We start from the raw sequence: 25749 nt of genomic DNA, 5'->3' as shown, positions 1-25749 counted from the left end.
CGAGGTTTACATAGGGGCAAAAAAAAACTTTCATCATAACGTACCAACCTAGCCCTCCTAAATCCCATCTTCCCTTCACTATCCAGAGAGGACAGCTTCAAGGCGAGTTCCGTCGTTTATGAAAGGGGGCAAAATGCCCCCTTTCGTTGCTTACCATCTTGACTTGTATAGTATATTTTGATTGAATGACTACCCCACGTTCACGAAAGGGTTAATAAACACGATCGTGACTGTATATTCAGTTCAAATGTATAGCTGAGAGACCTCGCGCGCGAAGAACCTAGAAGAGGCTTGAGCTTGAGCTACTGTTTTACACTTCTCCTACACTATGTGAAACACGAAAGTTCATCACATAGCCGACGTGTCGCCTCTGGATTTCTGCCTTTGTCGTACCCTCTGACATCGGGCAAGAAACATGCACTAAATCGATCTTCCTCGTTATATGTCCGTATACCTCTGCTCACTATACACTGTATACATCAGACATCAAACAAACAAACGAGCAACCAACTCGCCGCAATGGACCCGCCCAAGGCGCTCGAGGAGGACGACACGGAGCCGGACCAGTTCCTCGCCGACCTGCCGCCTTCGGGCTCCGTCACCTCCACGTCGGCCTCGACGCTACAGCCGACGCCGCCGTCCGTTTCTTCGTCGGAGCCCCAGGAACGCCGCGCCCAAGTGGGGGCCAGTCCGTACCTGGCGCCCTTCACGCCCAGCGGGTCCCCTCCACCGAGGCCTAAGACGCCCGGAGGACGCGCAAGAGCCGCCAAGCCGCAGCTAGTGCCCGTGGGCAGAGCATCCTCTGCCTTTGCCGCGGGCCCGGCGTTGCCCCGGGACGACGTGGGGGCGCACCTGCCACCCAAGCTGCTGGAGACGCTGGTGGACGTCGTGCGGACACTGGACCAGCTAGCAGATGGCGTGGCGGACTTCCGGCCGGATCAGCTGGGCTTCCTCAGCGACAAGGCTGCGCGCTACGTGGAGCTTCTCCAGGCGGCGGACAATGCGGCGCCCGAATACCACGCGGACATCCCATTGCAGGTGCTTAGGCAGATGGACGAGAAGGAAGGCTCCAACCCTGAGCTCTTCACACAGACGCAGCTGGAGAAATGTCAGAGCGAGAGCGAGCAGGCCAAGACCAAGGCTGAGACGCTCGAGACGCTCAAACGCGCGCTGCAGACGGGACTCGACGAGCTCCAGTAGGTGGTCGAACGCAAGATATTTACTGACAGCACCAACTTCATTGAAAGACGCCAGGCTTGTTGTTGCATTCAACTCAGCAACTAACTCAACCATGAAACTAAGAGCTGGAGTCTCGGATTCTTCATCGTTGGGTGAGGCACGTGGCCTACAACGAAAAGTAGGTTTATACTTCTCAGGGAAAGTGTTTTCTAGCTCAAGCTGGAGTACTGCTCAGAAAAACAGCGAGCAGAAGAACATGTAGAGCTTGCTGGGTGTAATAGCATTTAGAGCTGATAACCCGATGCAGGGTCTGCTTATTTCGCGTGAAAGCTCCTCACGGCTCAACCTCAATGTTCGCTAGAGTATCTTCAAGCGACAGCTTCTCTAACGCCCGAATGAGCTTGTGGTTGTCCTCTTCGACGGCATCATGCAGCATGTCTTTGAATTCCTTTAGAGCCGAGTCGTTGGGTCGTGCCGTGACGTACGACACAGGATCTTGTCGTAAACAGATCTCCATCAATGTTCCGCTCTCCGAGCCATCTGAATACGGCCGCATGCAAATCCATCCAGTTTCGTCGATATCCATGCCGCTGAAGATGCCTTCACCCTCCGAGAAGATCTTGAAGACGATCAGCGTCCGATTCGCGTCCCGAAATCTCCGCGCGAGGCCCCGCTTCAAGATGGAGACAGTCGATCCGGTTGAGAGGATTTTCTTCATGCGGAACTTGAAAGCATGTGTGTTGCCGTTGTCCGAGACCGATTCGTAGACCTTCCGATCGATGTCCCGGTGTAGGAATTTGGCAACCTCCCACATATTTTTGCTCGTGTTCTCGAACCCAAACGGCTGCAGGAGCTTGTTCACGTATTGAGTGTAAGCCACCTTCCCGTTCGGGCTGAAATGCTGATATGCGCTCATTGTGCTGATCGGCAAGGCTTCCATGCCGCACTCTTCGAACACTTGGTCGGTCATGGCGTAGAACTCATTAACTTCCCTGAGGTACAGGTCGTAGAGCGTTGCGTCGGACGACTTGAGGAGGAGCCACTTGTGATTGTCCATTGGCCGAACTTTCAGCACCGCGCAGAGATTCTCAATGTAAACAGCTTGAGACCGAACAGCGGCTACGAGTTGCTTGTGCTCGGCCTCAGATTGATCGCATTGTTCTCGCTGTCGACGTGCCAGGTTTTGCCAAAACGCCATGGAGGCCATCAGGTCAGTCCGCACATCCGTTTTCCTGCCTTCTTTAATGTCAACCAACTCTTGGACGCGCGTAGACAGTTGCGTTTCCATTCGTTTGAGCTCCTCGCGTTCATTCTTGACACGCTCCCGGTATCGTTTCCGACGATTGTCTTGCCGTATGACCGTCGGGGACACTTTCTCGCCGTCGCTGCTGCCGCTCTTGAGACTCTCCGGCTCGACGTCTTCAGAGGACGAGTCGGCAATCACTGGAGGGGGTGTCGAGGCCTCCAAGCTCGCAATTGGGCTAGTGCCACCAAAAACCTTGGTAACAGTGGAGCAGGGGCTTCGGCATGGCGTGACCACGCGGGGGAGGGTTTCCGAGGCCAAGAAAGCCGCCACTTCGTCGAGGAATTCCACGTCCATTTCGTACCTGGTGTAAGAGTCAGACTGACGCAGAGTGACTACCGTCACTGGTTACTGGCTCCCTATCCTTGGGATCAACCCCGGTTGTTCACTGTTTGCGTTATTCAGTTCCACACATGTTATCCTGGGGTAAACCTGGCTTCCTTATCCACCCTATCCTGAACTACAAATATTATAATAATATAGCGCCTTCAGAAGAATCACAGTGCAGTGAACAACTAAATCTAGGATAGAAACAAGATTTTAACCACTACGGTGAGGCATACAGTCTATTCGTATCACTGATTCGTGCGCTCGAGCCCCAGCAGTCCTTGGAACCTAAAGTTCGGGTTGCCAGGTAAGGCACTGGGACCATTTGGGAGTTGAAGTCCATCAACGCTCCAGTATTTGGCCCAGCATTGTCCCGACGAACACTGATTCACACCGCTTCTTCGATGACCATTCCACTAAAAATCCCACCGCCATCCGGAAAAAATCTTGAACACGATGACCATGCCGAAGAAGCGACGTCGAACAACAAGCATCGCAGTCGAGAGCGTCGACCCGCAGCTCAGACTCTTTTGCAGCTGAATTTCACGTAATCGTCAATTCTCGATCCAGCTGACGGCTCTCGATGCTCCCACGGCAAACTGCAGCTCTCTCGTAATCGAAATCCGTGGCTGGCACCTCGTTGAGTCCGTGGTCATTCCTGGTCTGTTTCGCAGACTGACAGCACGTCCTCAAGTAACAGGTTCTCCAACGCACTTGTGAGCTCTCGTTCGTCTTCATCCACTTTTTCCTTCAGCACCTGACAGAAGTCCTCGATGACAGAGCTGCTCGAATCGGTGGAAATGGGCAGCACAGGCACTTGGCGCGCACAAATCTCTGTGAATGTGAAATGGCCATCCGAAGAAGGCCGGAATCTGCACCACCCGGTCTCGTCCGAATGCATTCCGCGTAGAATCCCTTCACCTTCCGAGTGGACCTTCCACACGTGAACGACGGCGCCGTCCCTGAAAAAGCGGCGAACTACAAGCCGCTGGAGCATTGACACCATCGTCCCGGTCGTCAGCGTATGAACTACGCGGAACTTGACGGCAATAGTGTTGTTTGGATCTGCTAGGTCAGTGTGCTCTTCACGATCACGCTGTCGGTGAAGATGCCCTGCAATCTTCCACCCCGAACGGTACGTGTGCTCAAAGTCGAACGGCTCATAAACTTTGTTCAGGTGCTGGATGTAGTCGACTTCACCGTCACTCTCGCGTCGATGCACTGAGTTGATAACCCCGACAGGCAGTTCATCCATGCCGCAGTCGACGAACAATGCGTCGACGTTGGAGTAGCAGGTGTCAATATCCCGAAGAAGCGCCGAGTACATTTCCCCATCGAGGCACGGTCGCTTGTGGTGGTTGTCACCACTCACCGCTCCATCATCACTCCGTCGTTTGCGAAGCAGGCTCGTAAGGTTGTTGATGTACGTGGCTTGCGTTCTCGCCACGACAACAAGTCGTTTCTGCTCTTCTTCTGCCTTCAGACGCTCTTCACGCTGTTGGACCGCACGGTATTTCCAGGAGTGGCTGTTAAGCTGAACGCTGGTACGACTGGCTCCGACAGGGTCCTCACAAGCTTGCTTCAGCTCCCGCAATTCAAGAGTCAACTCGCGCTCCTCTCGTCGCAAGCTTTCGCGCTCGTCCTTACGTCGTTGGCGCTGCTTTCGACGCCGAAATATCTCCTTCTCCCGGTGGGGCCTCGTGGTCTGTTCTTCACTAATGTCCCCGTCGACAAGACCCATAGTATGCGATGCGTCAAAGACTCTGACGGGTTCCAGAGGCAAGTCGGTCTCCGTTCGGCCCTTCATGGTGGCCGCTGTCTCTCGGTGTGTCAGGCAGCTGGTGTGTACCGGTAATCCACGAGTCAATCTCATGCTCACTCTTTGTCACACCCACGTCTCAACCACCTGGGAGCGATGACTTGGATCTGTCCTTTGCCGTCGCGTTGAATTGGCAATGACGCGGCGTTCATCCTCGAGGTTTTCTGCTCTTTTTGATACTGAGTGATTCATATACGTTAATCAATCACGGGCGATAACAAAGGCTAACTCACTGCAGCACTCAAGCTCACTAAGAAATCATACACGAATCGACTTCACCCCTTGCTGTACGTTAGTACTGCTCTCATGTAGACGGCTTCGACGCCCATAACACATGTAGCACTAACGCTACTACAGTGAATGACTCCCACCGTATGCACACCAGCTATATTAGTGGGCACGCGATTCCAACAACTGTAGTCTGGCTTCTAAAAACAACCTCGTCGTATTAACAGAGAGTCTCCGTAAGAACTGGGCAGACAAAGGGGGTAATTGCAAAGTGAAACAATCCGGAAAAGCACCAATTGGTGTCAAACTTGGCACACATACTCACCTTTCCGTCGTCATCAACGTGGTCACGTGTGGTGTATCGAACCTGTGCCGTTGTCCTTCATATCGACGTCCATACTCTTTGCCATATTAAATGACGTTGTGTGCATTTTGAGGGGTCGCAATGTCCTTCTTTGTGTGTCTTTTGTGTGGAAGCGGGTCGCATTGTCCTGCTTTGTGTACCTTTCATGTGGCGCGGTCTTGGCATCACCAGAAAAGATTTTGCCGTGGGAGATAACGATGAAGCTACATGGCGATCAGCTACATGTGCAACAACGGAAGATGGCTTTAACGCATCCTTGTCTGCACGACAGCATGGTGCAGACAGGTCGGCACTGAGGCGACGAGTGACACGAAAATATTAGCCTCGCGACTCCCATCCGCTTTCCGAAAATACCTGACCGATCAGGATGAAGAACGCATTCAAATTCTCGTTCGCGAGCGCGCTGAACAGAACGCAAATTTCAACTTTGACGAGCTTGCCGTACTTGTTCACGTGACAGCCACACGCAATTCTAAGGTTACCCCAAAATCATTTCCAAAACGCAAATGGTTAAATCGTTCCTTAGAAAGTATCCCGACCTTCGTGAATTAGTTATCCCAACGCGACGCAAAACGCCAGGCACAATATTGATCACACCCTTGGGGAATCCAGCCTCTACGATGAGCTCACCCACGCACAGGGCAGATAGCGGTGTCTATTCAGCAGGCTTCAGCACGATCGTGCTACCCACAGCACGGGACCCAACTTCCACGCCGTAAGCAGCAACGGAAACTTCCACGGGGTAATCTGATCGCAAACACTGAGAAGCTTAGTCTTGGTGTAGCAAAGGTATGGTCTTGACGTGGGTATGGCGGAGCCGTCGATCTTGTCGAGCCACCCAGCGTAGTAGCGAAGAGTCTCGATTACGAGACCCAGGTCAGCGGTCTTGGCCACCGAGCACGGCTTGCCGTCGTCGAAGAGCAATTCATCGACGTTCTCCTCGATAAGCTCGTTAAGTCTGTAGCTAATACGACCACAGCCAGAACACCATGAATTTGCTGAGTACTAAATTAGGTCAGCTTCCATTGCACAAATTTCCATACAAAATGCTATCGAGACATGTTTTTCACGCTGCTGTTGTGGGAGGGCATTTGGCGTTGAGCGAACGCAGCCAGCGCGATATGACATTGTAAATACCAGTCGTTCCGACTGCGTTGGTTTCTAGTTTGTCTTGTTTTTCCCGGAATTAATGAAAATCGAGTTCCCCCCCAAAATCAGCTATTTTTGCCCAGTTCTTACAGAGACTCTCTGTTAATAGTAGGGTAGAGATTACGGGATTCCTGATTGGAGACTTTCACCCTTCCAAGTTAAGAATTAGTGTACATGTACATGTGAGCTTACTCGATTCTCCACGACACGAAACAACAGACTCGACCGCAGCATTTTTCGAGGGTCTGAGGCGTTTTGTGGCTCCAGTACTCTCGTAACTATGCTAGAGGTTGGGCACGTTCAGCACCCAAGAGTAATGGTGAGGCCAGATCGACTATAAGCACACGTAGCAAAACAACGATCGAGCATGGCACACACAACCTTGGTTCAAACAAGAGAAGAATATTGCCGACGAATCGGCTGGTGCACCTCAAGGATTGCTGGCGGGCCTGACACTAATAAATTACCCCTTACAGTTCTCATGACGCTCTACATTTCTATCCCGGACAAGGTATCTTCGAGTAGCAATGATCCCAAAGCAGTGGTCAACTCTTGAGCGTCCTCATCCACAAAGCTTTGAAGCATTTGATGAAACTCTCCGACAATCGAGTCTCCAGGGCCCGAGATACTAAAGCTCATTGGAACTTGGCGAACACAGACTCGAATCTCCGTCGTGTCATCCTCAAAAGTAGCTGGCTCCACGCAAATCCACCCCGTTTCATCCGAGTGCATTCCTCGAAAGATTCCTTCGCCCTGAGAGTGGGTTTTCCAGACGAACACTGTACGATCACTCTCCTCGAAACGGCAAATGACGTACCGCTGTAGCACGGAGACTGTCGAACCAGTCGTTAAAGTTCGAGCCACGCGGAATCTGACAATAATGATGTCCTCGGAGTCTTCCACTTCCCCAAACTCCTCGCGGTCGTGCTGCCGGTGGTGACACTTGGCTATTAGCTGCCACATTTTCTGGCACGTGTGTTTGTAGCTGAATGGCTCGGTCAGTTTGTTCAGATGCTGGAAGTACTCCACCTCGCCATTCTTGTCGCGTCGCTGGACTGAGGAAGTGACTCCATCGTGCAGCATGGACAAGCCCCGAAACACCTCGTCGACTTGAGTATAACTCTCGTTTACCCTCCGCAGATGACCGCGGTACATGGTATAGTCAAATGGTGGAGCCCCATGAGCTTGAGCCATACCACCTTTCAGTAATTCCGTGGTAGCAGCCACAGCAACATCTGTGGGTGAGGTAGGAAGTTCTTTGCGGAGTTTCTCGATGTAAGAGGCCTTTGCCTCGGTCACCGCTAGAAGCTGCAACTGCTCAAGCTCGGAATTCAGTCGCAGATCACGTTCGTGCAGTGCAAAGTCTCTCCAGACTGAGTCAAAGCGGCTCAAATTCCGTGTTGATTCCGCTTGCTTGGCTTGAGTGAGTTCGTGAAGCTGCTGCGTCAGCTCGTCTGCCGTTTGTCGTAGCGTGTTCCGTTCGTTCTTGAGTCTGTGGTGATATATTCGCTTTCGGATGGCTTCTTTTTCTCTTCGACTTTTGTGCTGAACAGCTAGAGGGTCGAATCTGGGCAGGTTTGGATTGACTTTTTCAGTATCGTCAAAGCTGGTGCTCTCCGAGAAGCAAGCGCACGTCATCGTGGCTCCAGACGCATCTGGAACGACGTCGTCGGTCTCCTTTTCTTCTTGTGCCAGGTTCGTCTGCATGCTCGTACGCTGCAAGCTGGTCGTGTCTTGGAAGGACGGCAAAGCCGCTGATTCCGTGACCATCTCGGTTGGTTTATAAGGGGTTAACGCCCCGCTTGGTTGATTTGTGAGATAATGAATGAACAAATCCCATTGAAGAGTGGACAGTCGTAGATGTTGAATACATACAGCGCAGTACACACCGTACAGTACTGTATCCTGATTGTGCTGTTTACAATTCTTGATTGCTAGTGGTGTGTACAGGCTCTTGTTTCCGATTGTTTCCAACGACGCTAAATGTCGATGCCTTTCAACATATCTGTTAGCAACATGCTGTCCAATGAACTTAAGATCTCTGCATAACTTAATGGAATTCCTCAGGGATACAATTATCGTGGCTCGACACGTTCATGCGCATCGGAGCTGGCCGAACGCAGATGTGATTGTCGAGGGTTCAAGGCAGGCGTAACCCGCTTCCTCCGAATACATCCTCCTTCTCCTTCTGAGAGTGTATACCCCAACGAATACAGTGCGACCTCGCTACAGAATTTGCCGGTTCACATATATCTGGAGCACAGACACTCTCGCCTCAGCCTCCTTTACCCGAAGCAGGTGGAGCCTGGCTACGATGGTACTTCAAAGTATCATTCTGGCTGCAAAGATGGTGGAAGTGCTCTTTGTCATGTTGTCGGTGGTGCAGTGAGACCAACTTCCGCATGTCGTTGCGTAGCTGTATGTCTCCGCGAACTTATTGAGGTACTGAAAGTAATCGAATTGATCGTCTACGCCACGCCAATGCAGCGAGAAAACTTGCCCCGTCCGCCATGTTAACCTCTAAGATTCGACTTGAGCATAATGTCCGTCCACCCTCCGCGCTGTCTTGTGTTGTTTCGCGCTCGTCGGGAGAAATTTGCTGCGTGAGATGTCACGAAAAAATACAGAAGCATCGGTACAGCCATCATACGGCCACGGTGATCAAAGTACGCAAGCACAATTCACGCATTAACAGTACTCGCGCTCAAAACAAATCCACACTTTCTCACGGGTAGAACTATGATCGCTCGTCCAAACGTTCAGATGTTGATGTCTGCCAGCGTTTCCTCGAGGAGTAACTTCGACAGTGAACTTGTGATGGCTTGCGCGTCCTCCGTCACTGAGCGCTGCATCACATCGTAGAAATCTTGAGTGCCCGCTCTGCTAGGACTAGAACCGCCAAACCGCATTGGTGATTGGCGAACACACACTTCAACCACTGTCGAGTCTCCGTCGGTAGACGGTTGAAGACACGCCCACCCTGTCTCCTCCAGGAGCATTCCAGCAAAGATGTCTTCTCCCTCCGAGTACGTTTTCCACGTGAAGACTGTGCGAGTCTTGCCCACAAACCGACGGAAAATATACCGTTGCATCACGGAGACTGAGGTTCCAGTCGCCAACGTCCGCCCCAAGCGGAAACGGATCACGACTGTGTCTTCTGGATCTCCGAGGTCATCGCACTCCTCTCTATCTTGTTGCCGATGGTGTAGCTTGGCCAACGTCCACATCGTGTGCTGTGTCTGCGTGAAGCTGAACGGCTGAGTGAACTTGTTGAAATGCTGGAAATACTTGATGTCGTTGTTGATCTCATTCCGGCAAATGGATGTGGTTATTCCGTTTGCCTTAACGAGCTCGCGAAAGACTTCATCCACTTGACCGAACGCCACGACGACCTGCTGAAAATGGTCATCGTATAAAGCGCCATTGGCCAGTGTGTTGAGCTGAAGACTGGATGTGATGGCGAGCCGAATCTCTTGCTTGATATGGTCTACGTCACACTGATCCTTCGGTAGCAGTCCTCGAAGGGTGGCCAGGTATGATGCTTGGATGCTGACGGCACTAACAAGTTTCTTCTTCTCCTTCTCCGCTCGGTTGCGATGTTCTCGTTGCTGAATGGCGAGGTCTCTCCAGATAGATTTAGCAAGAACCAACTTCGCAATAGTTCCCTGCTGCTGCTTCTCGGCATCTTGCTGCAGCTTTATGAGCTGTCGAGAGAGCTCCATGTCCATACGCCGCAGCGTTTCCCGCTCGTGCCTGAGCCGCCGTTGGTACCTTTGCTTTCGGATAGTCTCTTTTATTTTGCGCTTCGTGGTCTTGGTCTCGTTACCGTAGCTCTTAGTTCTTTTACTGACGACATCCAGAGCTGGAGCTGTACTGGAGAATTCGATCCTAACAGGAGACCTCATCGGGGATGTACTTGGAGTGTCAACATCTCCGGAAAAGGCAGCTTGGTCACTGTTGTCACGCTTAGCGTGTGGGCCAGCTACTTGCAGCTCGCTCGTGGCCAGGAAAGCCGAGATTTCTGCGAGGAAAGCAGAGTCCGTCGCCATCTCGTCCGAGATTTGTGGTTTGCTTGGAACGGAGTTTTTCGAGAAGTGATAGCGGAAAAGACATGAAGTGACCGCATGATCACGGTTCAGTGCTCTTGCTGTTAGAAGAGCAGTCAGCAAGGCAGCTGTTAGGACCAACGCCTCCGCTTTTACTGATGCTACAAACGCCAGCATCCCTAGGTGTATCCGTCTCAAGTATCTCTAGACACGTGGTCCCCGAGTCACTATCGATACGTGACGGGGCCTCCGAAGGCTTTCGATCTTCAATCGACGGCATTTATTTTCCTAACGCCTGATCATCTCTCGAACAAGTTTAAGCTGTGCTGCGTCCGGACGGATGGTCGAAGGCGGTACAGTATCCTGAACGGCGTGATGTCCGGCGGTGCCGCCGAAGCGCGACATGATGTCACATCGCGGAGCGCGTTTGGCCTGGCCTTACTTATCCGCGTGGTGATCACGCTACGCCCCAGAGTCGGTGCCGCTGTCACGTTGAGCCCGCTTTCAATGGAGACGAGGAAATGCTGAGCTTAAGCACCGGCATGCGCGGAAGTGATGCCATCGCAAAAAAGTTAGCATCAACTAGAACATGGACTAACTAAACTCCATACCCTACGACAGCAGCAATTCGGACCGCCATCGCAGTGACACCAGCGATCTCTAGCCTGCTAGGTGCCAGTTAGCTACTGTAGGTAGGTAGGAACCTTGGACACTAATAGCTCCCACAAACCGTTTCTGCTCGGTTGATAGTACTGTATGCCAATCCCGTGACCAACTTGCACCAGCTGGATGCACGCCAGCTTGCTGAAGAAAATGATGGTACGCCCAAGTCCCATGCGTACCAGAATCAAATCCACTCGACACGTTTAGGCCGTGTAGTTTGCATCATCATGATCCCACCTTTGTCATAGTTCGTTCGGTAGACTACCTAGTAAGATGAAGAGCTGTGAAAGTCACATGCTGCATGAGCTGCTTCTTCTGTACACCCAAGCAAATAGATACATGCGCATCGAGCGTTGGCATCAATCGAGGGACAGAGCTATTATATCGAGGCAGTTGGGTAGTACACAGAAAATCAAGTTTTGGCTGCGGGCAGTTGACCGAGCTGGCGGAATTCCCAGACGATGACACCTTTGTTTTTCAGTAACGTGCATTGATGTCACTTTAACCCAATTTCAGGGTTGTTATCGATACAAATGAAAAGTGCATGGAATAAAAGTGTCTAGTATTTCTACAATACGGTCGCAAATGCCAGCCATGAGCAGCCGAGAAGAACTGCAACAGATACCCGGAAGTGATTGTCGGCGCCACTATCCCTTGTACGGACGGTGGTGGTGCCAGTTCCAGTTCCGGAGCTTGAGTTCGAGCTACTTCCAGAAGGTCCAGAATCGCTCGAAGTATCGCCGTATCTGCTTGGTTTTGAGCCGTCACTACTGACAGTCGGGGTACTGGTACTAGACACTGGCGTGCTGGTAGGAGCCGTTGGCGGACTGGTAGTAGTTGGTGGCGTACTGGTAGGACTCACTGGCGTGTTCGTAGTTGCTGCCGGAGTGGTGGTAGTAAGCGCTGGAGCGCTGGTAGTCGGCGCTGGGGTGCTGGTAGGACTTGTAGTATCTGCTAACAGAAATCGGCTTGGGTCGTCGACTGCACACACGACAAATGGATCAGGACAAGTGATTAGGCCGGTAAAGCCTGGCACTGAGAGTGTCTTGCCCTTCTGAGTGCACAGTACACTTACGGCGTCGTTGGTCTTACTGCGCGGAACAGTGACCTTGACCGCTGTTGGTACGCTGGGGTCTTCATCAACTACACATTCCATCGCAAAGCAGCCCACCACTCGTGCTGGCTTTATACTCCATCCAGAGGAGTCCTCGCTGCGCAATGAGCTCGATGTACATTTGCAGTTGGGGCAGTACGTCTCACCAAAAGGATTGATGGTGGTCGTGCCGAGTTTTATGAGGTTAGATGAGATGGAGCAGTCGCCATTTGCGTATCCAACGTTGAGCGGACAGAAGTCCGCAAAGCGGTTTGCGCCACCTTTGTTCGGATTGCTTGGGAAATACTGATATTCTGCTGGAATGGTCAGGTTTGCTGCAGCCAAATTGCAGATCGATCGTGACGTCGCATCGACAGAGCAGCCCTGGAAGGCACTTGTAGTACAAAAATGGTCTGCATCCAGAGGAGCCTGCGTGGCAACGTCCACGCACTTGTCTTTTGCGAAAGCACACCCTTTCTTCCGACCAAAATGCATGATCTCTGACGTTGATGCATTCACTCGATACCACCCGGAATCTGCGAAGAAGGCTAGCGTGAGTGCGCTGAAGACGTTGCGATAGCTGTCGACGGGGGTCATGTACTCGGGCTCAAAGAGGCGTTCTTCCCAGTGGGAGCCCAGACAACCTCCGTCCTGAGACTCGATCTCGGCACCTTCAAGTGTGGGGCAACCAAAATGGTCACGCACGAATGCACGAACACGTGGAGTCGCCATTTTCGCCACAACGTGGTTCCGCTCTGTAGCATACGTGATTGTAGTGTTGGCAGGCTCCACGTAGTAGCTGATAGGATTACCGTTCGGACACGTCCCCTGTGTAAATGTTGGCGGGTTGCCCTGTTGGTCTCGTGGCGTGCGTGGAGTACCATCTTCGTCGCGCATGAGAGGAAAGAAGCGCGCCGAGAATCCAAGAGCGTGAGAAAACTCATGAAGAGCTGTGGACACCTGGCGCTCGAAAGCTGAAGACGCAGTACTCAGTAACTTGGGGCAAAAGTTAACCATTCCGAAGGTAGGGCGGTCGTATTGGTCTTGTTGACAAGTCGACGCGTAGGCGAGCGTGCTTCCACTCGCACAGTTTGAAGTATCTTCAGCTCGTACGTAGATGAGGAAGTCAGTATTTGGCACGCCAGATCCGGCGGGTGAATACTTGCATCCGGTGCATGCGCCATCCTTTCCACAGGAATTACAATATCGTGTTTGGGCGAAGTGGTCGTCCGGTATCGGCATTTCCAAGCATATTTCATTGCTGGCGATTTCATGGCAGACTGGCGGCGTCAGAGCAGTGAACATTTTGGGACAATATCGCTCTGCAAAAAGGTTGCCAGTAACAGGGACGACTTTCAGTGCCCTACCAAAACGTCGAACAGCTTCCTCAACAACTTTAACAACCTCAGCGCGGGTATCAGCTGAAAGTTTACTGAGGCTCGAGTCATCGTAGTACGGCGTTATGCGAATTGGCTGGTATGACGATGATGCTAGCTCCCGATTCACGTTCGAGGGCCGAGCTTCTTCGTCATGAAGTCGACGCTGTCGCTCGCTTACCAAAAACGGGTGATTTTCGTCGTAGGTCTGAGTTGCAGTAACATACTTGTGGTCGAGCGAATCATGAATGCAGCAATGCATTAGTTGACATAAGCATACCATGAGCGATAGCATCAGGGTGCGTCGATATGGTGAATGGGTCATCATCGTCTTGAAAACGCACTAATACTCGATGCCGCCACGCGAGGACTCTTGACTTTTACCGAGTTGTTTGGTTGGAAAGTGGGCAGAGCTGCATTTGGCTTGGCAAACAAGCTGCCCAGGACATGCATCCTCGGAACACCATGCTCGGGGTGCTATCTTTGTGTGCCAGAGCCACGAAGAAGCTAATCCTGGTGCTTTGATGGTCATGGCACACGCCACCTAAATGCGAGCCTCTATCAACGGAACTAACCGATATAGCGCTCTGTGACGAGATTCATGTCGATACACAGGTGTATTTCCAATTCGTTGCGATCGCGTGCATTTACTCCAAGTGATAGCATTCATGATCGAATCAAGCAAATAAATAGAGCCCGGAAATAATGCGCAAAAGGAAATCAAGAGTCAATCCAAGCTTCCGATGCGCAGATTTTCGTCGAAGTTTGTTGGTCGAGTCTGCCACTGTGGCGTCAACATTAGTAAAGCGCGAATTGCAAGTTCCGAAAACTCGTTCACGTTGGATGCTTTTGTGCTGAAGTGCAGTGGCAACATCCGCCCACATCTCTAAACCACCATCCAGTTTCACCCACTCACAACCATCTTCCCCTCCAAAAGACCTCGCCACACCACCACTGTATCGTTTCCTATTCATATGGTCTTGCCACAAAATGCGTCGCCGCGGTCGCACTTCCGCCGCTCTTCCTCGGACATATCACGTGAAATTTGACAGCAACGACCTTTTCCGAGGAGCACACACATCTTTTTGTCACTTTGCCTACATGGCAGCCAGGCTGACAGTGCACATCTGCTGGAACTCAAACGTGCATCGTGTCCGCGCTTTCTTTATAACAAATGGCATCACACATCCCAGATGCCGCAAGAGATTCACTTATCCGAGCAACACTATCCGTCTGCCTGTACACTACCATCCAGCTCCACGAACACATTTCTTTTGCTGCAGTTGTTTGAAGAAAAAATTCTTCGTGGAGTTCATCATGGTCAGCCCCGAGCGCGTGATGGAGTAACTTGGCCACTGTGGTAAGGTGGCCTTCTATTTGATGTGTATGTTTTTTTCTTCCTATAGAAGCTAGTGACTTGGCCACTGCCGCGTTGTTTTCTTAATCTCGTGTAAAATGGAGGACAAAATATCTTGAATTTCGTATGAGATACAAAATAGTCCATGATTTGCGACTCACAATTCGCAGAAGACCATTTCACTTTCATATTCGCATAGAGAATGGAGAACCACGACAATTTCTTATCCTGTCAGGAGCCGCATACGAGCGCGCTTAAGCTAGAGGAACTGGACACCCAGCAGCTTCTGGCAGACACGGACGCGTTAGTACAGGCTTCAAACCAGACATACTTTAAATCCAAGCAAGACGCCGCCAAGGAGAAGGCAGGTGAGCGTCGAGATGCCTATCGCCGCCGGCTGAAAGCAGAATGGGCGACGTTGCGACAACAAGACGCAAACTTGAGCAAACAATTGGAAGAGTTGCAGCAACTCAAGAGTCGGGAGGAGACGCAGAGTTCTCCTGGAGATGCGCTGGCCCTCGCGGCCTGGAGAGCAATTGCAATGCGGCAGTACGAGAGCCGGAGAGAGGCGGAAACGCTGCAGAAGAAACTCCAAGCGGCGGTGAGCAGTCGCGCGGTGATGATTCAGGACCTCGAGAAGGTCTTGCGGAAGAGAATGCGAGAAGTGGAGACGGTGGAGACTCCAGATATCCTCGAGAAGAAAGCGAGATTAAACACCAAGGATGCTACACTGTACAATACGTACCTTGAGAATTTGGACGCGTTGTATCAGCAGGTGGAGACAGTTTTTGAAGCAGTAGGGGTCACCCCTACGCCCGGAGGAATCTTGAGTGGGGAGCCCACGAAAAAGATGGACGGAGAAACAGAATACTTTGAGACGATTGGGGTGGGTAGAGTCCCGTTCAGTTTCCAGCGGATTTGTGACGCGGTGTGGGAGTTGGCGTCGGTACCTCATCGACAGAACGGAAGACGCGTGTACGACGGGCTGCCGGATCCGGAAAATTCGATGGCATTTCAGTTCTGCTCGCCTCTGCGACGAGATATTGGCGAGGTGTTTAATCTCCAAACATATCACGTGGCACGAAGATATGTCGAAGAGAATCGCTTGGTGCTGGTGTGGCGAGCGCTTTCGGAGGCAGATAGCGAATTCCCCGGAATGAATTCGGACGAGACGGGATGGTGCATCGTTCATTCGCCAACCAGTGACTCTGGTGATCTTGCTGATCCTACTACAACGCTTGTGCAAGCTTATGTTCGACTAGTCCCGATGCACTTTCAGGACTGCAGTTCCGAAAAGGAAGGAAAGGTGGACCAGTTCAAGGAGCTACTGGTCAAAACTGGAGTGGAAGACAATCAGGAGATCGAGCGCATGATGGAAAGACTGCTGTTGAACGATGCCCTCGCAACGGACGGCTTGCAAATTGATAAGGATGGAAACTTGATATTGGTGGGTTTTGACGATGTGTGCAGAGATTCTAGTGTGGTGTAGTGTTTGCAATCAAGTTCCAAGCCAGCAATCTGTACATGTACTCGAGTGCTTTTTGTTTGGTGACAAGACTTAATAATTCCAGAGGCTCCTTACCTTTCGATGCACCGGCGAACTCTTGTATTTCGAAGTAAATTGCTGCTTGTTACAGTAGTAGAACACTTTCTTCTTTATACTTCGTAGTACATGTACTACATAGTATTCCTCTATTGACTGGCTTCGTTGCCCCACTAGATGAAGTGTGGCCCACCTTACAAGACAACAGGCGCAGTTTGAAAGACACCATCTTGGCCGCGAGAAACGTCAAGGAGAAGAGAATCCATCATGCGTGCAATTTCTTCGGCATCTTCTTCCACCGACGCAACAACCAGCTTGGTGAACTGCTCTCGCTCACCATCAGAGCTACTTGCGACGTTCATGGGGATGAAGCGCACAAACGTTTGCATCACCGTCCGAAATAGCGAGTCCTCGTCGGCCGAATCATTTGCGCGTACAACACACCATCCTGTCTCATCAGAATGCTTTCCTCCGAACTCGCCTTCCCCCTCAGATAATGCTCGCCAAATAATGACCATGCGTCCGGCCTCTAAATACCTGCGCATTACGAGATGAACCGTCATCTCAACTGGATCTCCCTGTTCTCTTGGACAGTGAAGATGAAATTTTACAGCGAACGTGTTTTCTGGATCAATGATACCAGCGTATTGGTGCCGCTGTTGCTGTCGGTGAACGTGAACCATAGATTTCCACATCGCACTGCAGGTCTGCTCAAAGTTGAATGGAAGGAGCAGTACATCCAGGTTTTCAATATGCTCCTTGTCTCCATCCTGTTTCATTCGAGGCCCCAGTCTGTAAGGCATCATGGGGATCTCTTCCAAACCGCAGGCTTGGAAAATATCATCTGTTCGCGAGTAAACTGCGTCCAAGTCTTGCAAAAAATCCTCAAACAATGCCACATCGTCCGCATTCACCTCCGAAAAGCTCTGTTTTCTCTCATCTCCCGTGTCCACGCAAATCGCTGGAACGCTTGATCCATACAATCGCTGTTGTACCATCTCGCTAACCCTTGAAATCAGTTGAGACCGATGACCCACCGCCTTTTTTAGCAGTCTTTGCTGCTCTTCCGCCACTAACCGACCCTCCATCTGCCTCGTAGCAATGGCTTTCCACACTGGTGCAGTTATGCTTCTCTCTTGCAGCGACTTGGCCTTCTTCCTGGCATGTTGCATGTGTTTCAACTCTTCCGACAGCGATTTTTCCTCGTCTTTCAGAGTTTGTCGTTCATTTTTCAGCTTCGCCCGGTACTTGAGTCGTCTCTTGGCCGCCTGAGCATTCTTGATCTCCCGACGTTGGTCAGCATTCGTCCTATGCGTTGTATTAGCTCCAACTGGTGTGCGATTGGCTGGTACATTTGCACTAGAAATGTGGGGAGCTCCGGAATAGGTGGCGAGTAAAGCCTCGGTCTCCGCTATGAGCTCATGGCTGTCCAGTAGCAAGTCCGTCGTGGCGGTTTTAGCATCAGGCCCAACTTGGAACTCGGTGGGAGGCTCGAGAGCGTCGCACTCACGGAGGAAATCGGCCATGTCCGGCAGGAACGCGTCGTCCTCGACCTCGTGGACAGTCATTCTGTGCCTTTACATTCGTTCAACATTTACAGTTGTCGTGTCGCTGGGACAGACGATAGTGATTTTATCAACACGATATAGCACATGTAGCATGGCAATCAGTAGCCTTGTACATATCGTAGTGATCAGTAGTTTTGGTTATCCCGCGTGACATGAACGCCTTGCGCCGAGGAAGAGGAAGCTCAAGTTCCGAAGTTCCTATTCAAGAGGTAGTTCCTCTTCCAATCCAGATCATGTGTTTGATTATGGAAGTCACCGATTACGGGGTCCTATGGTTCGCTCTCGCGAGAAGCACGGTAACGTCCCCATCGACCAACTTGATGGCGTCCGACGAAGCGTTTCTGAGCGAGGTGAGCGGGTTCCTGGACTCGGGTTTGCTGGACGTGCACCAGGTCGATCTCCCGGTAGAAGAAGACTGGAATACGCTCGAGTTCCTACCTCCCGACGAATTGTTTGCTGCAACAGAAGAGAGTCGATCTGCGTCCGGCGATGAAACCAACAGCAGCAATGATGACAAGCAACAGGGCGCAAGTCAACGAGTTTTGCTACGTGAACGGGAGACAAAGAGACGGCGAATCTATCGCCAGCGGCTGAAGGATGAACGCAAAACGCTGCAGCAAGAAGCAAACGGACTGACCATGGCGCTGACGACGTTAAAGAAAAATGTTCTGAAACGCAAAGCTGTGAGAGCTGAGGTCGAGCAAGCGATGACTCAGAGCAGTATTCCTGGTGTCGACATGTGGAAAGCTGTGGCTACGTGGGAACTGGAGTCACTCCGACGTGCACAAGCCGAACAGAAGCGACTCCATACTGCAGTCACCGGCCAAACCCAACTGATCAAAGACCTTCGTAAAGTCATCTTCAAACGAGTCGCGAGCAAGGCATTAGCCTCAGAGGATTTGTTGTCGAGCTTGGTTCGCATTGAGTCTCCAGATGCGGCATTGTACGATGCCTACCTCCGGGAATTGGACGGGAACTACAGTCGAATTGACAAAGTGTTCCGCACCTGCGGCTTGGAATCGATGGCTGAAGGTGTAGCTCGTTCGACGATCGGGAATGAAGCAGACGACAGCATGAACCAGTTCTTGTATATGGGGAAGATGCTGCTCCCGTTTGATTTCCAGCGCATGTGTGAGTGTTACTGGCGTGTGGTGAGCCTCGAGCACCGTTCCCAGGAGCGCGAGGTGTACGAAGACGTGAAGGATCCGAGCAACACAGTTGCTATGAAGTACCGCGTTTCGAAGGTGCTGGACACCGGAGTCACTATTTGTGTGCAGCAGCGTCTTGTGTTGCGTCGCTTTCGCGAAGCCAACAGCATGGTTTTGGTGTGGAAACTCTTTGCCGACGGCGAAGGAGTTTTTAAGGGCATGCACTCGGACGAAGCTGGCTGGTGTCGTATGCGGCCTACCAATACGTCTGAAGGCGGGTCTTGGATGGAGACGCATGTACGTCGCTCGCCCATGCACTATCGCACCGCTCTTCGTCAGAAATCCGATGCTCGCCAGTTTAGCGAGGTTCTACAACTCTCGGCCGACGAGGATCAAAGTAAAATCATGACAGGCCTCAAACACCTAATGCTGGACGAAAGCTGAGTTCTGTTAAGTTAAATAATTTTTTGGCGCATTCCTCAAACTTTACGAAATGTTCTTGCTCGAAGAAGAAATTAGAAATTGACCTACTACTATTATTACTTGAAGTCTCCACTAACCCGTACAGCAATTCTCATATAAAATCATGATTTGCTCTATTATGGATAAAGTGCGTTGCGAAATGCAGCTTCCAAGTGTCAAGCTCGTGAAGAATATCTACTGCTCGGGTAGCGCTTGACCTTAATGCACTGCACACCAGTGTTTGATCTCAATTTCCGCGCTTTCATACCTGAAATCGGTGAAACTCTCGTTAGATCGAGTTAACCACTTCTCGCTCGTGTTTTGCCTTACGAAAATCAAAGTTCTCAGGAATCTTGTACATTCTGCTACTTATGGGGACTTACGTTGTTACAGATATATCAGCGCTGCATCCTCCGCCTATTATAGTTGCTAGTGCATCATTCAAGTAGACTAATAAGAAGGACAACATATCGACCGTGCCCTGAAGAGGGACGAACAAGTGGATACTGCCTTCCCCGCACGCATAACAGAGAATCTCTATTATGGTAATGTGTTCATTGTCTCCGTGACGAAGGGTCAAGAATTTACCGCTGACGATATCGTTGTACCAAGTCACCAAATTCCAAAACGATACTGAAGATATAGAATTACTGAAGAGGTTCCTGGCGAGTATCGTGACTGTTTAACAATTCGTCTTTACTTGCTTCGAAGCCGCTGCATCTTCATAGTTCTGCTCGTCGATAGTATCAATGATGTAGCGACCTGGTTAGACAATTTACGATGCGCTGAACCACATTGTTTGCACGCTGGTTTTGTCCGGGTTGCTATGGACCTGAGCTGGTAAAAAACACTCATCATGTTGATGATATGCAGTCAAGTTTTCAAAGCTTCTTCCGGTCCAAGGCACGATTTTGCCTGTTTTGCTGCTACAATAGCTTCCCAAAGCTGCGTTTGGCTTTTTTTAATACAAGAAAATATTATGATACTCGAAGTACGAAATATGACAGACAATTTTTTGGCGCTACTGTAACAACGGGCAAAATCCAATAACGAAAGTAAACTAACACTGTTTAGTGTCCAAGATGGAGCAGAGTGAAGACGACGACTTCCTGGCAGACTTGACGGGATTTCTGGACGAATACGAGGCTCTCCATCCTCCCATCGAGGCGGGGGATACTGCGACTGTCATATACCAGGACAGTAGCCAGCTACTAGCGGAGACCGAAGCCTTGCTTAGCTCTACGAACAGTTTAAGAGCACAAGTTGCCCGTGAAACCACAGTTAGAGAGGCATTGGTGTTGCAGCCGCACAAGACTCTAGCTGATCAACAACGAGAGATGAAGAGCGGACAAGCAGCCAAGAGACGTCTCAAGTACCGGGAAAAAGTGAAAAATGAGCGCCAAATACTGCAAGAAGAAGGAAAATATCTGTCCGAAGAGTTGAGTTGCCTGCAACATGCCAGAAAGAAAGCGAAGTCACTTGGTGATACAAATTCGCCAGGGTTAGTTTGGAGAGCACTTGCCACCAGACAGAAAGAAGGCCGTTTGGTGGCTGAAGAGCAGCAACGGCGGCTGAAAACTGCTGTGGATAGTCGAGCCAATATGATTCAAGAAATTGGCGAGATGATGCGAGACAAATTCAATAGTACGGGTATGGTTTCACAGCGGAGTAGTTTACACATTACCGCGGACGACACAGCTCTCTTTGAAGAGTTTTTGCATGATCTAGATGTGCTTCATGCAAGAACGGACGAAATCATCCTAACTTCTGGAGTTGGAGACGTGCCGCTCATGTTCTACAAAATGGAGCCAGAGATAAAACGAGACGGAGACGTGGTGTATGTTGACAACTTGGATGTCTTACCAATCCCATTTAGCTTTGAGGAAACTTGCTCTGTGATGTGGCATTCGATGGTTCAAGTGTATCGCCAACGTGATCGGCCCCATTACGGTGCCGTTGTTGATCCGGAAAACACAATTGCAGTCAAACTCCGTTTGCAGGTGCTGGGAAAGTCTGGGGATCCAGTAGATATGATGGTTTTGTTTGTGATACGCAGATATGTAGAAGCAAATCGAATGGTACTTGTGTGGCGAGCTTTGTCCGACGGAGAAGGAGAATGTGCTGGATTGCATTCCGATGAGAGCGGGTGGTGCATCGTGCGCCCTAACGTAGACGAATCGTCAATCATGCGGACCGTCATGGAGACATTCGTGCGCTTCATACCAATTGATGTTGGAAAGAAATCGGTTGACGAGGTGGATGCTTATCAGTTCACGAAGTTAGTCGTGACGTCGGCAGAGGAGGATGCAGGAGAAATTGCACGCATGATGGACTCCCTTCTGATTTGAGACCTGAACGAATATGACTGTCGCAGTGCTGACCACGGCATGCAGAAGTACGCAACCGACGTGTATTGGAAGTGATGCTTCACCAATGGGAAAGGGCAGCATACGCACGGCACACTGCAATTCCGTCGAAGGAGAATCCTTTTCATCTGTGAATAGGCCAGACAATTTTCCCTGACCTTCACGATGACTGTTCTATGTGAATAATAGTAGTATGACGTAGAACATTACGCCGGCAGTTTTTTTCCTTACCGTAATTTACTAACAAGAACAATCGCAGAACCTTCTTTTGGGGTAGCAGTCGTTTTGGCGACACACACTCTCGACCACCTGAGAGCGAAACCAACGCCCTTTCGATCTGAGGGTGGTTTCAGATCCGCTCAATCGGTGAGAATGAATTTATAATATATATATATATAAAGCCGATTGATCCTGATAAACAAATGCCAAGTATATAGTAATTACTACAAGTAATAGGAATGTGCAATTACATTTTAGATAGTGGATTACAGTGTAAGGCAAAGCCATCGCAAGAGCGTTGTGGTTTGCACACATTATCAAAGTTTCCTCCAACTGAAATTTTCGTACCAAAGGTCAGCGAAGATATGATGAAAAAAATTATTTCAGCACCGATGAATGAAAGAATCACTTGCTTGTGTGGATCATCAATGGAGAGGTGGAACTTTGCAAAGCACTGTAATAAAGAAAAGCATTCGAAGTGGATAAAGACAATGCCACATCCGCAAGATCTTGGGTGGTGGGGTCCGGATTATAGTAAATGGTAAGCAATCTACATAATTAATTTATTTTTTCTCAAAAAATTAAAAGGGGTATGTATATAGATACACCCCACTGATAACATGTCGAACGAACTAACTTTTGGAAAATACAAGGGCACACCGATCGAAGAAGTATATGCTTCTGATCCTGGTTATTGTCGATGGATGCACAACCAGCCCAGTCTAAATATTACTGAGGATATCAAGATTTTCCTTTACTCCAAGTTTCTCAACAATGATAATTCGTATATGATGAGTTGGGGCAAGTACAAGGGGAAGACGCTAAAGCAAATTAGTCGCACCGATTCTAATTATATCGATTGGCTTCGTAAGAACCCATTCGTAATTGAGAAATGCCCTAAGCTTGTCGAGGCTTTAGAGCTTAATTAAAAAAAAATTATTTTTTTAAATCCAAAACTAAGCAGTGGTAAAATCGAGAACCTCACCAGTTAGACGGTCGTAGGAGAGCTCTTGCTCACTCACAACCAATACGAGCATGTTGGTACCTTGGCAACCAGCATTAACACCGCTTACCTGAATAGCCTGGGGTACATCGCGTTCCGTCAGGCGGCTAACATCAGCAATGAGAACACGGTTAGTTAGCGACCACGTTTGATAGTCAAGAAGACCATTCACCAGCTCAGGAGTCAGATCACCGTTAATCGAAGCAATCTTAGCGATTTCGTTAGTGAAGTGGTGGAAGTCATAGTCGTGGCTGATGTCAAACGTCTGCTGAGAACCAATACGAACGTTAAAGTTGCGAATGCTCGAACCGGGGTGAAGAGTCCAAGGAGCCGAATCAAACGGACTCTGGAACTCCTGTACAGCAGCAGAAGCAAAACTACCCGTCTGCTCAGCAAATGGAAGGAGGATAATATACTTAGCATTCTTAACAGATGCCGATAGCTGGAGATCAAACGCGGCATTAAGCTGAGTCGACTGCTTACCAGTACCAGCACGCTGGTAGAACCACTGTGCATAGCAATCATTGTATCGAACCTTCTTTACAGGCTTGGAGATAATTGCCTGAGGGTTCTCAAGATGAACGAACGGTACATACAGACGAGAAGTAGTAAATGACATGTAAGTACCATCGATGGTCGGTTCAAGTGCATTGACTACAGCACCCCAAGAAATGCTGAATGGAGCAGAAGCAGCAAGAACACCAGCCATAGGATTACCGGTCGAAGAAGCTGAAACCATTACTGGACAAGTGTTGCCACTCGCGAGAGTAGTGCTGGTTAGCGACATACCCTTCGACGCATCTACAGCAACAGACGAAGTACCCTGGTTGACACGGAAACGGAGACGGATCTGAGGGTTAGCCATCAAGTCGAGCTCCTTGAAAACCGGATGGAGGTCAGTTAGCTTAACCTTAAGCATATAGTTCCACGTTCCCATGATGGCGTTAGCGGTAGCAGCACCAGCTACGAAGGCACCACGAGCAGTCTGATTCGAGATAGTGGTAGACGCGGCAGCTCCACCTACCGACGGCCACGACGTAGAGAAATCAGAACCGGCATTAGGAGGGTTCGACAGAAGTCGGCGAACAAAGCCATCGTTAGGAATGGATGCACCACCCGAGGGGCCAGTGGTGGCAAACGAAGATGAGAATGCAGTATTGTTTGAGTATCCGTCTCCAGTAGTCGAGCTGGTACCAGAACTGTACAAAGCGGACTGAGCAGCATCCGGGTACAGGAACGACTCTGCTCCATGCTTCTCAACGTACTGTGTGCTGTAGCTTGTCTGCGCGCGGACATTGTTCCAAAAGAGCTTGTAGTCGGCCATTGATACAATGGTCTTACCATTTAGTTCAAGCGACATGCTATCAATGACGTTCCAGTTGCCACACTTTAGAGTGGCACAGAAACGATTGGCAGCAGCGGTCTGAGAAGCACCACCATTCTTCATCGATACCTTGTATGGGAGCATGATGTAAGCATCGCGAAGGCAAGCAAATCCTTCGGAGCCGTTAAGCTGAGCAGTGGCATCGATAGTAATAACGCCATTCTGATACGAACCCTGGTTAAGGTCGATTACAAAGGGTACTCGCTTGCCAGAAGATACCTTGATCTCCGGGTCGCTCTTGAGCGAGCTCTGGTACAAATATTGGTCGGATAGTTGAGTTTCACTCATCGTTGATTGTATATGTTTTCTAATATAGTTTGCACGAAATTAAATATTATGAGCGACCGTATCAAGCCGATCACATCCGATCATGATCTGATCAAACTCGCCAAAAAACTTGGAGTACATCTGGATGATATCTATGAATCGAATGAAATAACAAAGCCAATATCTAAGAAAGGTTCATACCTGGTTCTACTACGACCACCTAATCTTGACGTAGGACACTGGACGGCTGTCCATAATGGTGAATACTTCGATAGTATGGGCGAGGCAGCTCCAACAAAGTATGGAATCGGGAAGTACAATCCCAAGCAGTACCAAGGTACGTATGGAGATTACTGTGGTCCATTCTGTTTGCTTTGGCTCTATTCCAAGCAATATAATAAACCGCAAGTATTTTCAAAGATGAAAGATTTAAATTTAACTATTCTTTAGTTTGGAAAATATAGATTAATCATGTATCGTGAATTAACGATCTCCAGTGATATTCCAGGCCCCAAGCTGACCAAAGCTTTCAAGACTGGTAAGCTAAGTCTTACAGCTGACCAACTCAAAGGAAGTGGTTCCGTTATCCATCTTCACCCAGCTTCATATGAGAAGGCGCTCAAGGCTCGCAAGGCAGGTCGCGGCGTTCGTCTCGACATCACCAGACACGAAATCAAGAAGGGATACAAGCGAGCACAAGGCGGATCAATCTGGTCCAAGGTATGGGGAGGCATTAAATCCGCCTTCAAGTTTGCTAAGGACTCAGGTCTATTGTCTCGCGCAGCCGATGTTGCTGTCCCCGCTCTTGCAACCGCACTCGGTGCTCCAGAGGGTGCTATCCCAGCAAGAGCTGCAGTCCGTTCTATGACTGGCGTCGGTGTTTAT

General features: G+C 50.0%; 9 protein-coding genes across 9 annotated transcripts; 3 read left to right on the top strand and 6 right to left on the bottom strand.

Moving 5' to 3' along the window:
* Positions 1-519: 519 nt before the first annotated feature.
* Positions 520-1200, top strand: KRP23_12123 (Mediator of RNA polymerase II transcription subunit 10; the record flags this gene model as incomplete). The annotated part of the gene is made up of 1 exon (XM_067882703.1): positions 520-1200. One exon carries the CDS (start codon positions 520-522, stop codon positions 1198-1200), a length of 681 nt encoding a protein of 226 aa, XP_067739731.1.
* Positions 1201-1513: 313 nt separating this feature from the next.
* KRP23_12122 (uncharacterized protein) lies at positions 1514-2779 on the bottom strand (the record flags this gene model as incomplete). The annotated part of the gene is made up of 1 exon (XM_067882702.1): positions 1514-2779. One exon carries the CDS (start codon positions 2777-2779, stop codon positions 1514-1516), a length of 1266 nt encoding a protein of 421 aa, XP_067739730.1.
* Positions 2780-3461: 682 nt separating this feature from the next.
* On the bottom strand, positions 3462-4616 carry KRP23_12121 (uncharacterized protein; the record flags this gene model as incomplete). Its single annotated transcript, XM_067882701.1, has 1 exon — positions 3462-4616. The coding sequence occupies one exon, from the start codon at positions 4614-4616 to the stop codon at positions 3462-3464; it is 1155 nt and encodes a 384-aa protein (XP_067739729.1).
* Positions 4617-6858: 2242 nt separating this feature from the next.
* On the bottom strand, positions 6859-8139 carry KRP23_12120 (uncharacterized protein; the record flags this gene model as incomplete). Its single annotated transcript, XM_067882700.1, has 1 exon — positions 6859-8139. The coding sequence occupies one exon, from the start codon at positions 8137-8139 to the stop codon at positions 6859-6861; it is 1281 nt and encodes a 426-aa protein (XP_067739728.1).
* Positions 8140-9128: 989 nt separating this feature from the next.
* KRP23_12119 (uncharacterized protein) lies at positions 9129-10418 on the bottom strand (the record flags this gene model as incomplete). The annotated part of the gene is made up of 1 exon (XM_067882699.1): positions 9129-10418. One exon carries the CDS (start codon positions 10416-10418, stop codon positions 9129-9131), a length of 1290 nt encoding a protein of 429 aa, XP_067739727.1.
* A 1451-nt stretch (positions 10419-11869) lies between these two features.
* On the bottom strand, positions 11870-13188 carry KRP23_12118 (Leishmanolysin-like peptidase; the record flags this gene model as incomplete). Its single annotated transcript, XM_067882698.1, has 3 exons — positions 11870-12059; positions 12143-12221; positions 12312-13188. The coding sequence occupies 3 exons, from the start codon at positions 13186-13188 to the stop codon at positions 11870-11872; spliced, it is 1146 nt and encodes a 381-aa protein (XP_067739726.1).
* Positions 13189-15106: 1918 nt separating this feature from the next.
* On the top strand, positions 15107-16393 carry KRP23_12117 (uncharacterized protein; the record flags this gene model as incomplete). Its single annotated transcript, XM_067882696.1, has 1 exon — positions 15107-16393. One exon carries the CDS (start codon positions 15107-15109, stop codon positions 16391-16393), a length of 1287 nt encoding a protein of 428 aa, XP_067739725.1.
* Positions 16394-16641: 248 nt separating this feature from the next.
* Positions 16642-18015, bottom strand: KRP23_12116 (uncharacterized protein; the record flags this gene model as incomplete). Its single annotated transcript, XM_067882695.1, has 1 exon — positions 16642-18015. One exon carries the CDS (start codon positions 18013-18015, stop codon positions 16642-16644), a length of 1374 nt encoding a protein of 457 aa, XP_067739724.1.
* Positions 18016-18335: 320 nt separating this feature from the next.
* On the top strand, positions 18336-20311 carry KRP23_12115 (uncharacterized protein; the record flags this gene model as incomplete). The annotated part of the gene is made up of 2 exons (XM_067882694.1): positions 18336-19243; positions 20200-20311. 2 exons carry the CDS (start codon positions 18336-18338, stop codon positions 20309-20311), a joined length of 1020 nt encoding a protein of 339 aa, XP_067739723.1.
* Positions 20312-25749: the final 5438 nt, after the last annotated feature.

Source organism: Phytophthora ramorum, assembly GCF_020800215.1.
Source record: "Phytophthora ramorum isolate Pr-102 chromosome Unknown Phyram_PR-102_s0014, whole genome shotgun sequence".
Taxonomy (NCBI): Eukaryota; Oomycota; class Peronosporomycetes; order Peronosporales; family Peronosporaceae; genus Phytophthora; species Phytophthora ramorum.
This window is presented reverse-complemented; position numbering and strand designations above follow the sequence as displayed.